The 13,283-nt window shown below is 34.2% G+C and overlaps 1 protein-coding gene across 1 annotated transcript; it reads right to left on the minus strand.

Annotated features, from left to right (window-relative positions):
• Nucleotides 1-5,098: 5,098 nt before the first annotated feature.
• On the minus strand, nucleotides 5,099-10,161 carry LOC129300197 (outer envelope protein 39, chloroplastic-like). The gene is made up of 11 exons (XM_054938740.1): nucleotides 9,770-10,161; nucleotides 9,586-9,652; nucleotides 9,457-9,492; nucleotides 9,149-9,293; nucleotides 8,763-8,921; nucleotides 8,552-8,622; nucleotides 8,396-8,474; nucleotides 8,190-8,305; nucleotides 7,542-7,689; nucleotides 6,868-6,937; nucleotides 5,099-5,888 (listed from the first exon to the last, which is right to left on the minus strand). The coding sequence occupies exons 1-11, from the start codon at nucleotides 9,801-9,803 to the stop codon at nucleotides 5,731-5,733; spliced, it is 1,083 nt and encodes a 360-aa protein (XP_054794715.1). The 5' UTR covers nucleotides 9,804-10,161; the 3' UTR covers nucleotides 5,099-5,730.
• Nucleotides 10,162-13,283: the final 3,122 nt, after the last annotated feature.

Consider the following 13,283-nt stretch of genomic DNA (forward strand, 5'->3'; position numbering starts at 1 on the left):
CTTAATTTTTTCATGCATTGCATGGATATAAAACCTAGTTTGGCAAAATTATTTGTCCATGCTCCAATCAATTTCGCCCTTACAGGGAACTTTTGTCCTTTTATTTCATTCCCGGGATCTGGCCGAAGGAGAGAGGAAGAGAGGTGAGTGAAGAGGATTCAGATTCCCCCTCCATTCCTCCTCCACTTTATCTTTGTTTTTGTTTCTTTTTGGAATTTTCTATTTATCACAATAAAGCAATGATCTTGCGGTTTTGGAGGACTGGCTAATTAAAGGACTTGGGTTGTCAATCTGCACGTAAGGATGAACCGTGTAGAAAACGAATCAGCCTGAGGAACTCTTGCGTCCACGGTCGCTATTGAATTATTAGTATTTAAAAATAAAGAAGGAAACAATAAAAAGCGAGAGTAGATTCCTTTCTTTTCCCTGGGAAGAGAAAATTGAGTCCCCAGACCGTTAGATCCGGACTATGCACCCCACTATGCCGAACCCTTTCATATACGCGTGTTCAGATTGGATTACCTTAATGGCACTCACATTTTCTATGAACACATTTTTTTAAACCTGAGGATACTTGAAACTGATTTTATAATAAAGGAAAAAATTTCAGCATTTTAACGTGATCGGAAATGTAAGAAGAAATAGTAGCTTTCTGATTTGTTATTAACATTTTGTAAATATTTGGTGACTAATATTTCATTCATTTAAAAATATGAAATATTTTTAATAAAGTCTCACCTTCAATAAAATAATAGTTTATTTTTAAATTATTATCATCTTTTCATATTTAATAAATTTTTATTTTAAAATAAAATAAATTAATTTATTTATTAAAATATTTTAAAAAATTATAAGTTATACCTTTAAGTATTAAATTAAAATATTTTATATTTTTAAAACGGAGGGTGCAAGTTTCGCATTTTCATCAAGCAAAAAGATGAGGTTGATATGGCAATAAAAGAAAAATAAATTCTGACTTCACATTGGGCAGCCGAGGCTGGGGCCAGTGCTTTGACTTGGAAAGTGCAATGAGCGGACGTTTTCGGTCACGACAAAAATTGAAGGTGTCGGTGGGGTTCTTTCTCTTTCTCGATTTTTTTTTAAATTACAAATTTTATTTCCTTGATGGCGTTGTTAGTCGAAAGGATAAAAATCCATGTTGGCGTTGTTTGCCGGTAGAAGTGAAAATCGATTCGGTCGAATGAGGCTTTAATTATGATAAATTAAAAGCTTGAATTTAATTTTAAATTTATATAAAGTTTTTTTACTGTTTAAATTTAAACATATTTAAAATATGGCTTGTTTTTAAAAGTTTATTTAAAAATTTATTCAAAAATAAACTTTTTAAATAAGCTCATATTTTAATTTTAAATGTTTTAAATATACAGTCTAATTTATCAATTATAATAAATAATAATTAAAAAAATTTATTAACTATAATATAATAAATAATAAAATAATAATATAAAAGTAATATATATGTTTAATCTGATTGGAAATATAACTAACAATAAAAAAATAGATTATTAAAAAGTAAATTGTGAAAATAACGTGTGTGTGATATGTTGCATAATATTTATTTAAATAAATTGATATGTTAAACTTGTATGTTAGATTTTAAAAGATTAAACCTAACTTATTTAATTAAATAAATTTAAATTAATAAATAAATTAAGTTTCACTTAAAGTAGGTTGCACTTTAGAGCGTAAATTCTGGATAGAGACTTGACTCATTTTCGCCTGTTTATCAGTAGCCTTGCAGGCGTCGACGTGTCGTTCCCGGATTCAGGCCAATGACAATCCACCATCTCTGATTGTTGTTTTTGGTAATTTTTTTCCGTTGATAAAAAGGATTGGTAAATAGCTATTTACTGTACTGGTATCCTTGCCAATAATTATTTAATTGTTTGCAATGAATGTGTATTTATATATCTAATTGTCTATCTATATGCAGGACCAGATCTAGAGGCCAGCATATTGGGGAATGAAATATTAGATGAACGTGGAGGAGGCAGGAGCTATTACTAATTTTAATCAGTTTTATAAATAAAAACAAGCGAATTCTTAAAAGAATTTCGACGGCTTGCCTCCTTTTACATCGTATACTATTCATGTATACTACAAAAGTAGATTTCCACCAAGAAATATAAATTTTATAAAAATTCTACTATACATACACACATATATATATATATATTCCACAAAAACGTATAGTGGTGGCCAATATATGTAGGAAAAATGGTAATTAAAAATATCATAAAATTATTAATTATAATTAAAGAACTTAAATTATCAAAATTCAAATAATAAACCATCGTCTTTATTTAAAATTAAAAATATATGAATTTATAAAATTGCTTTTGAGTAAACATAAAAAACAGTTTATTGAGTCTTATTTAAAAAATTAAGAAAAAACACTACAGGAATTATTATTTTGTGTTGAGATAATTGTTAATTTTAATTGAGAAAATCATGATCTGTACTTAAAAATTGGTTGTTTTGTGATATAAAACTGAAATTTACTTATAAAACTTTTGAAAGGCACTTATAATTATACGATAGTCGCTTGTAAATATTTGTACTCGTCAATATATAAATAAACTGTTTGAAAAATTAAGAAAAGATATTATTAAAATTATTATCATGAGTTAAGACTATTGTTAATTTTAGTTAAAAAAATCAAAATCCTAAGTGTTATAGGTTATGACTACTGAAATTACTATTACGAGTTGTAACTATTGTTAATCTCATTTTCAAGTAAAGATCCTAATTTTTTTAATTGAGATTATTAATAATCCCAACTTATAATAGTAATTTCAATAATGTCTATTAATTTTTTAAGTGAGAGTCAATCAGTTATTTTTTTACATTTGCTAAAAAATAATTTTGAAAACTCACATTTATTTTTAATTTCAAGAAGATATCACAGTTTATTATTAAAATTTTAATAATTTAAAATACTTAATTATATTTAATGATCCTATGGAATTCTTAATTGTCATTTTTTCATATATAATAGTGTATAATATCTGCCTTGAACAATTGCTCAGTGCCAGGTTGCTCACCTGGGGACATGGGTCACGGAACTGTGAGGTCTAACATCTCAAAGCTCCAAACAACCATGGCAGGAAGCATTTAATCCTCATGGAGTCTGCCAACTCTTTCAACCCAGAAAAAATATCTAGCAACAATCATGTCTCATCGGGTGAGGGAATGTACGATGGCATCATACACCCTTTCAAAAGATGAATTGCAAGCCTCGCCCTTGTCCGATATACTCCTTTATGGGTGTGGTTGTTTGAGCTTCTGCAGGGCTCGTCTTTATTTTTATTTTATTTTATTTTCCTTTTCCTTTTCCTTTTCTTTTTCATGTCCTGATATCTTTGCTAATTGCTAGTATTGGATTGGGTTGTTGGCGTCAGCTAACCCGAACATGCTGGAATTCAACCACTCATAACACGGCAATGAATACATTATACTTGCATGAATGTTTGATCATTATTTATCCAATCACACGGGCTCCATGTATTAAAATAGTTTCCAATTACTTGAAAAACAATCAAGGTCCGCGCACAAGAGCCAAAAACTTGGTCTCCTATGGCCTCTTGGTCGTTGTTTGCTGAATGAAACTTTCCAACAAAGCACGTTGTCATGTTCTTTATAATTTCATGTTGAGATCCACGGGCGACAAAATAAACGTAGGAGTTGATTGGCATGGAAAAAAAGGAAAAGAAAAAAGAGTATACCAGTATGATTTTATTGTACGCGAGGGTTCAATTCCACGCAAACAGAAACAAACGAAGGGATCGATCGAGGCAATAATCATGCATGTAATTTATTGGGAATCATCCTTAATTTATAAGGCAGGTCTTGTCCAACTTCGACGAGAAAGCTGAGGAACGCAACCTCTCTTAACACCACATCTCTTTGTAGTTTTATATTTTCTCACCGAACGATTCGGGGACGTCAAAGATCTCCATCATGACTCATTTAAAACATTTTCAAGGCTATGTCATTAATCAACGGTTAGGTTTCTGCCTTGTTTTTTATTGGTGGGCATGGCTCTAAAAGAAATAAAGATGAAGGAGAAAGTTATACACAACTTCTTTGTGACAAGCACAAGTTTAAAGGGAGAATTCATCTCAAAAGACTAGCCTGTTGGGTGAGAGAGCCTCTCACACTTATAAACCCCACAATACTCGTGACAATGCCACCTTGTCAAGAGACGACGTCCCCAGTGGCTTTACTCCACGGCACTTCACTCGGCCTTCGGCCGATCAGAATCCTCCGTAGATAGCTCTTTTCGTGACACCGGGCTCTCAATGAAAGCACCAATGTGACGAGCACAAGCCCAAAGAGAGAACCCATCTCAAAAGACTAGTCTGTTGGGTGAGAGAACCTATCACACTTATAAACCCCACAATACTTGTGAGGCTCCCCGATGTGGGACTTGTGACATTCTTCAAGATATAAACAACACTTTTTTTAGATTTAATTTGCTCCCACCTATTCCAATTTTGGGGTGCAAGTTGGGTTGATGATGAATTTCCTTCAAGATATAATGAAAACCTTTAAACATGATTTATACTTCCAAAACTCAAGCCAAATAAAAACTATTATTATCTTGGTTTGAGTTTTGATAGTGCAAATCATATTTAAAGGTCTTCATTGCATTCTGAAAAAAATTTAACATCAACCCAACTTGCACTCAAAGATTGGAATAAGTGAGGGTGAATTAAGTTTAAAGAAAAGTATTACTTGCATCTTGAAAACATCATACACAACTTTCTCCTTCATCTTTTTTTTTTTTTTTTTTGGTTCTCCAGAAAGCCATTCCCACCAACATTTTCTTCAACAAAACAGAGGCCACATTGTAAGGGAACATTACATGAATGGTCAGCGGGACATGTTTATCCTATCCCTTTTTTTGAAATGCCACTTCACTTTCATTCCAAATAACCATCCAACAATTCATGCACACAAATAGACGAAATAGATAAATCGGCTACTTTCCATGATGGGTTCCAAAACATCTGCAATGACAAAACATACGCATCTGTTACAAAAACCAAGAATAAGGGATCTTGCCATTACGAGCTCTAAGAAAATCTACTTCGTTATCACTTTATACAAAATTAAGATAATCATAGTGCAATATGTGCTTTAAATTATGTTTTTATATCACAATCAAATGGAGTCTTGAAGACTCTTTCCCCACTTTGGTATAGACTATAAAGTCCAGAAGAATTTAGATATACATGTTAATTCTTAACTCATCCACCTCCCGGGGGGTTTGCTGCAGAACTATTGGCAAGCTCAAATAGAAGGTTGCTTCCGTTCGTGTGTATCAACTTTCTCATATCTCCTTGGATTGAACATGATTTACAGTAAAACATCAATCTTTCTGGATTCATTAACAAGAGGAAGACCACACAGAAAAATTTCAGCTACATGTACAAAACAAGGAGAAAAAATTGGGTCATCCATCATGTACTGTATCCGGAAAAAGAATGTACTAACAGCTCCTCTCTCCACAAACATAATTTATTGTCGGGTTAAAAAATTATAGAGAATGAAATTTTTAAAGCTGATGTGATGATTAACTCCGGATGAAACAGCACAAGCCTCTGTACCATCAGCATTCAATCTGCCATAAGACTTCTGCGGTTAATCGGGGATGAGAAAATACAGCAGATGGCCAGCGACTGCAACTTCCTGGGTTTGAGGATCTCATGAACCAAAATTGCTGAGACTAAAATAGAGAGCTCTTTGTTGAAATGCATTAATGGCATAATCCACTTGAAAGTGACCGCACTGTGATTTAAACCGAAGTCCACATCCTAACCCAATACCAGATCCTGGTTTACCCTGTCTTAAGGATGGATTTCCTGAATTTCCAAGATTAGCACCATGAGATCACTGTCAAATAAATAGGGATATAGGAGAAAGGCCGCAAAAGTAATTTACTATATGCAGAAATAGACAGACCAAAAGTTATCAAAATTAATTAATCCATGCCAAATAATTATGTATCAATGGAAAATCAGTAAAGTAAAACTATGTTTGCGGGGTGGGGGAGGCGATGTTAGATAAAGTCTAGCATAAAAAGGATCTGCTTTTCTGTGACCTACTCGTTGTTCTGCATGAGAATGGAATTTGTGTTAACTCATGATCGGGCTCCTGAATAAAATAAATAACATGGAATGTCATTTCTCATGAATATGACATGGCCCTAGCTTTCTTATTACGGTGACCCTTATATATAAATACAAATTGTCACTCAGCAACAAGGCTTTCGACTACCGCTTGAGTGAGATGGGTTCATAATCATTCAATTTACAATTTTGTTGTGCCCCACCCCAAGCCTACTTTTCATTCCATCAAATCCATACAATGGATCTTTTTTTTATGTATTAGACAAAAGTACAGATGATCCTAAACATGTGGAAGGCCTCGAATGCTAGTCTTTGACCACAGAAAATACCAATATAAAATTATGCTCAAGTGGAAGTCGTTGTAATTATTCCAAATCCAATCCAGACCAGATTTCAGATTCTGAAATTATGTATGAAATGCTTGTCCATGAAATATGACCCACTGCAATCAGCTGCACTATTCTGGGCTCTTCAATTATAAATACAGTGTAATCAAGCTTTGCCGTTTTGCCCATGGGTCAATGTTTATTACAACAGAAACAGATAAACTTTTTGAGCCATTCCATTTTATCTACATAAATGGCCTGAACAGGAACTGCTCAATTTCCATTTGACAAGCACCAGAGAAGCACAATATAAATGAACTCTTATTCAATAGGAGGAAAATTTGCAAGTCACTCTCAAGTACCCAGAGAAGAAAAATATTACTCACCAGGTACAAGATGACCAGATCCCAAATCAGTTCCACAATCAAAGAAAACAGCAGCTTCCAACATTTTGTTCTATGGCAAGCGAGCACTCAAGTAGTTTAGTACATGGTCATTTAACAAAAAACGTGATAGATTCAAAATGTGTGTAACATGCTTGTATTTAAGCCTCTGTGTGTGAGTGCTTTTGTGACAGAAAAAGAAAATACATGACTAATTTTTAGATGACACAAATAAAGCCACAAAACTGGAGCAAAAATAAGGGACCGTAGGGCTGGATAGGGACAGTAGTCAATTTAACCAGTTGCACAAGTTGCAAGCAAAATGGACCAAACACAGCCAGATATAATACTCCATCAACCTCTGCCCAAATGATAATATACTATAAATAGGGATCAAGATACTTTGACATTTAAAATTGTAAAAGCATTTTTTTTTCATAAGACAGGCAATATGGGATCACGCTCCCACATAAAAGGGGAAAAAGGAAATTCAAACTTTCTAGCATCTTACTAAGCACAGTAGCACTTCTAACAGAATACAACTTAAGCAAGTTCTTTGCCCGAAAGTGAAACAGTTTAGCAGCATAAGAATGCAATGGGCCCAGGGCTGATGGACCTAAAAGTGCTGAAAGCAGATGAGAGGACGAACAAAAAATATGAATAAAGCCATCGCTTACCAAAGGGATTTTCAGTTCACTATTAGCAACCAGACATGATCGCCCTGACCCAATAGCTCCTTCACCATACCCACGCACACTCCCAAGCCCTCCAACGGAAAAGGCTTGGTAAGGAGCCATGTCCCCAACAATTGAACCGCCTGTAAGGCTGCCAGAGGGAAAGGTAAGGATGATTGTGGAAAAAAGGAAGAATACAAAAAGAGGAGAACTATATATCAGGTAAAAATCAAGATTCACGATTCACATGCTTGAGTCTAAACATTAATGCAATATAAGTTTTTTTTTTTTTTTGGTTGGAGACCGAAATTATAAGTTTATTGCAGTTCCACTTTGATAGTCTCTAATTACTTCAGAAAACAACTTGTGCCTATCATAAATTTTCTTCACAGCTTTTAGCCTTGCGAAGATAATTTTTTTAGCTTCTAATTCCTTCTCAATGTTAATATATATATAGCAATAATTTCACATTTTCATGATGAATCTATGTATCATACAACACTCATCACATTTTTTTTTTTAAGGTTGACATCACAAATGATATTGCATTGATTCTTTGATAACATTTAGCATTTCTTCTTTAACACCTCTTAGTTACATTAAATAAAAAGACAGCAACTATTTACTCCACAACTGCTAGAGAATGCTAACCTTGTCAAGAGAAATGTTGGTCCAAGTTTGATTCCTTTGGAAGCAGCAAACTTAAACCGATTGAAGATTAGCCACTTTGAAAAAACTGGAATACCTTGTTCTATTTGAAGATTGAACTGAGAAAGAGACAGACTTTCAATCAGTGGCAGACAAAGACAACTGGATCCCTACATTAAACATAAAAAAGTAGAAAAATAACACTTTACTTGGAGAAAGCTACAATCATCTGCCTTCGCAAATCGAGACTCCTGCTTTAACACTACCATACTGTCATGTGGATTACCACTGCAACAAGTAATTTGTATCATTCGGTCAAATCAGTTCAACAGTAAGAGTACAAGAATACTGGAAGCCGTTATTACCTGCAAGTCAAAGGAAACCCTTCATAATCTCTACTTATGGAGCGACCATCATCATTCACTGGACGCACGTGCTGCACAGTTTAGAATAATTAGTTTCCACTCTATCCATCAGCAAACCAAGAACTGTAATCTTGTGGATGATTATAAAGCACGAAAACAAATACAAATTGGGCAAGAATGTTTGATAGATTCATGAAATGTCCAACTTAACCTCAAATTTGATGCTGGTTGTGTTTCTCCATTTTGAACTTGGTGGTTCATTCAGATCCAAACCCAAAGAGAATCGAGATAAATTTATGCCTCCACTGACTGAACGGGAGAAGTTCTCTATAGGTATACCATGGACTCCAATCTCGGGTGAAAGAGAATGCTGAGAGAGAATAAGGAGCAAGAATTATAAATTCAGGAATATGCTATTATGTTGAACCATAAATTATATATCTCAAAGATAAAACAGCTTAATTAGTTTATCTCAATCTCCTTCACTGGGCACAAAGAGAGTTCCACAGGAAAGTAATAAATATTGCTCAGTATGCCATTGCATTGTCCCTATACCATACAAAATAACGATTAATAAAGAAGAAGCAGAATGAACACCTGTATAACAAAAGACTGCTGAGCTAGCCACTCGGGTCTTGGCCTTCTGTAAGCAACCAGGATATTTGAATCATATAGACCCTTATCCCACGAAACATCAAGCTTCTCACTTCCTCCAAATAAGTTAGGATGTTTGATGCAAAGACTAAAAGAAAAAGTTGGAATAAATCATTATGCTGTTCTGGGATATGCCCCAACAAAGAACTCAATTAACAATACATCATTGTAATACAATCTCTGAAAATCTTAAATCCGCATTCCACTATTATAACACGATAAACATGCAAGAAACAAACTAAGATTTTTACCTCCCAATTATCAGGGAAAGTGGACTGCCCGAGCTCCTGTGAGAAATAAATGCGAAAAAATTTGCTTATGAAAATTCAAAACAAGATTGATAAACAGGAAAGTGCTCCAATAATAAATTCAACCGATACCTGAGTGTAGGAAACATCAAAGAAGCACACAGCTTGTGAGTGAAATCAACATTAACGTCAATCTTAGCTGTTAAACACTCGAACAGGTAGAAGGCGTTGTGAGTGGAAATGGGAAATACGCTGGTGCCCAGAAAAATGATTGTGTAATTCAGTGCGTACGATGAAAAGCTTGAGCATTACTAACCTTTACCAGCATGGATGCTCTTCTGAGCGCCCATCCTGTTAAACGTGCGTCAACCATTAAACTAACAGATATTAGGAGGAAAGGGCAAATCTTGAGCCAGTACAAGACGGGTGGCCTCTAATAGAGAAACAATTATTCTAGAATGCGGGTAGACAGCACGTCGTTTTGTAATTTGCGAACGGCGGGCGAACTGTCTGTGCTTTTTAACGTCTCCCCGAAGCCGAAGTTGTTCCTAGCTTTCAAGTTCTGTTATCCCTTTCTCTCCTTCGAAGGTCTCACTTGCACGTGAGAGGTTTCACGTGGAGGGTTCTCTCCCTCATGCCATCCACATGCCAGAGTTGAGGCTTCGGAGTGATGCTAGTTTGTTTTGCCTCTCTGCCACGATCCACGAATGATCGTATTTTTTGTTTTTGTTGAGTATTTTGCGTATCGGTATTGCAAGGAAGATATTTATAAGAAAATCAATTTTAAAATATCTTTTCATTTTCTCAATGGAGCAGTTTATTCGTCGTCATTAGTATTAGTATTAGCATTGGTATTAGTACTAGATAACCAAAAAAAAAAAAAAACAGCGAGGAAGATGTGCACAATTGAAGCATTCATAGTAGAGTGCACCAGAATAGCTGATTGGTGAATCAGTCCGCTTCTGGCCCTTGAAGCTTATTCATTCATAACATGATAAGATGAGTGTAGAGACTGTGCCTTAAGGGAGAGTCACACTGGGAAAAATTAGGGAGAGAGCCACGCAGAAAAAACACTTTGATCTTTAATACAAGAAATAATGATTTTTTTTCAATTTTATCAATATAAATTATTTTTAACTAATATCATGATTTCTCATGGAGTAGTTAAAAATGTTGTGTATTAAAGATAAGAGTCAATGTATATGCACCAATGTCGTATCACATCTGTCAATTTATGCATGCAAGCTCTATACTTATATATGTGCGCATTGGTGAGAATACTGTTCATGTCCATTTAAAAATAGTGTGCGCCCCAACTGTTAGTTCCAGGACCGAGTCATGGGATCCATTTATTGAACTTGTCTTACCAGCTTGATGAAGTATATTGTCAAACGTAAGTGTCAAGTTCAAAGAACAAAATTAAGAGAGCAATCTTTATCCTTGGCCAGGCCATGTCATCCACTGCTTTGTCCGGTGCCTCTTCAAGGGCTGATGGTGCTGACTTCTTCTCACCTGCCCAGTAGAACCACTCTATCATTGGTTAGCTTTTATTTATTTATTATTTCCCCCGCGAATACAACATAATGTCTCTTGTATGCAGAATCGAGTGTGTGCAAATGATAGAGATGTTTATGGAAGTACTGACAATCGTTGAAAATGCCCCGAGGGTTATAAGATACCTTTAAGAATCAACCTCCATACTATCATTTCTTTAACAACATCAGAAACAAGGTTTTTTCGTTGGGTGCTAAAAAGGAAGCACTTCTTTGTATTGTGACGCAAAGGAAATAGCATAATTGACTAGTACTATTTACTTGTCGCCATCCTCTCTCAGGGGCGGAAAAGGAAGATCTGAGCAAATTTGTTTCAATCAAATTAAGTCATCTTTGTCATTTCCTGTTGATTCATCCATCCTAAAAGCATGTTAAAGCTCTCAACCAATGCGTCTGCTTGGATGGGCTAGAATAAGTTGCCATGGTCATACCCGCTTGTGTGAGTGTGTGGTTGGGGGCGGGGGGGTTGTCATGCATTGCACGCAAGGCTTCAAATTTGACCCCTGAATGTGAATGAATTGCAAACAAATTGTTGACTCAATTTTTGAGGAAGGGGTCAGAGCATCCCAACCCTTAAGGTATGTGCCAAACATATAAAGGAGTAAGTTCTCAAAAGTATGAATTAAATTAGACAATTAAGTTAGTTCTTAAGATTCTTTATCACAGTTTTCTTAAAAAGTTAAATATATACTAGAACAGTCAAAATACGATGTGTTGAGCGTAAAGTTTGATAGTATTACTTGATAAAATAAGTACAGCTGGGCACTCTGTAAAGACGAAGGGGGAAATATAGATGCAAGGCTAGTCTAGGAAGCCAAGTTTGCACAAAAAAAGTAATTTGCATTGGTTGAGATTAGGTGACGCAAGGTCAAGATTGGTGTTTTTTACTGGCAAGTCTTATATGAGTTTGGTAGATTGTTACAATATCTTCAATCACGTGTTCATTGCCTATGTATGAGAAAATAGCAATGGTACACTCTTTTTAAATTCAAGTTTGGCACTGCAAAGAGCAAATAACCACTCGTACCTCTTTGTGTAGTGTGTTAATTGTAAGTGTGTCAAAAACCTCAGGCGGCAAAAAGAATAGGTGTAACTCTGTCAATAGCTTCATAAACGTGTTGTTCCACTTATGTGCATGGAGCAAAATCATTGTTGGGCTATATTCATTTTTTGGCTGAATTGGGCCGTAGTGAATTATCCTTCTTAACACACTTTGCTAGTTTTAGTTGTAACCATTGTATGGAAACTCGGACCAGATCAACCGATTCAGCTCGTGAACTGTAGACTCGATCTCTTTTTCAGTATGGGTTTCCACTTACATCGGTCAGCCACTAACTTAGTGTGACTCGACTAACCCACGGTCAACTCGGGACAACCTACTTAACCCGACCGAATTGTTGGGTCAGTTGTGTCACTTTTTTTTATTTTTATTTTTAAAATTAAAAAAAAATAAAAAGTAAAAATTTCAACTTGAGAATTTAAAAAGCAAGGCAGTGGAAGCAAGCAATTAAATCAGATTTCACTGTTTATACTTTGAATTTCAAGTAGAAGGCTTTAATTGTAAGTTCGAACTTAAAAAATTAAGTATTCTTTTAAATTAATTGTGTCTTAACTGTTTTAATCTTCCATTATTTGCTGTTATTCATTTATTTGATTGTTGCTTAGCATTTATGAATTATAATTGTCATTGTTGATGATTTTGTACCTATTTGTTTTGCATCCAAAATCAATTTTTGAGTGTTTAATCATTTTTTAAAACAAAATTAGCCAAACAGCATATAATTGGCATGATCGGTTAAACATGCCAAAATTGATTCTTTTTTAAAGCTATTCATACCAACTTTTGGTTCTCATTTTGCCATATTAATTTGTCAATAATTTTTCAATAATTCATAATCGTGTTAAATAAAATTAAAAAATTTAATAATATTATATATAAATTTATTAATAATTTAATTTTGTATGATAATTAATTATTGAGCCAAAATCAAGTTTTGAAATAAGTTCTAGGAGGTTGCTTATAGAATCAATTTTATTATTAAATAATATATTTTGCTTCTTAAATACAGTTTAACAAATTTATTAATATTAAATACAACTTTATCAATAATTTATTTTTGAAAAGTAATGTCTTTTATAATAATTTGTACAGTTGAAATCAATTTTAGTATCCAAACAGATTGCGTTATAACATAATCAATTATGATTAAAATTTATCACTTGATCAATTATTTTTATAACCTATTATATCCAACTAAAATCCAAACAAGCACTTTA

This window comes from Prosopis cineraria, unplaced genomic scaffold (genome assembly GCF_029017545.1).
Source record: "Prosopis cineraria cultivar Desert tree isolate PC_DT_omini unplaced genomic scaffold, ASM2901754v1 PC1474, whole genome shotgun sequence".
Taxonomy (NCBI): Eukaryota; Viridiplantae; Streptophyta; class Magnoliopsida; order Fabales; family Fabaceae; genus Prosopis; species Prosopis cineraria.

What these genes read in the sequence shown, in the direction of transcription:
- LOC129300197 (XM_054938740.1), bottom strand. Translation starts at nt 9,803, where the DNA reads ATGGGCGCTCAGAAGAGCATCCATGCTGGTAAAG. An exon ending in ATGATTGTAGCTTTCTCCAA is followed by an intron (nt 8,306 to 8,395) that starts GTAAAGTGTTAT and finishes TCTCTTTCTCAG; the next exon opens with TTCAATCTTCAAATAGAACA. An exon ending in CCAACATTTCTCTTGACAAG is followed by an intron (nt 7,690 to 8,189) that starts GTTAGCATTCTC and finishes TCCCTCTGGCAG; the next exon opens with CCTTACAGGCGGTTCAATTG.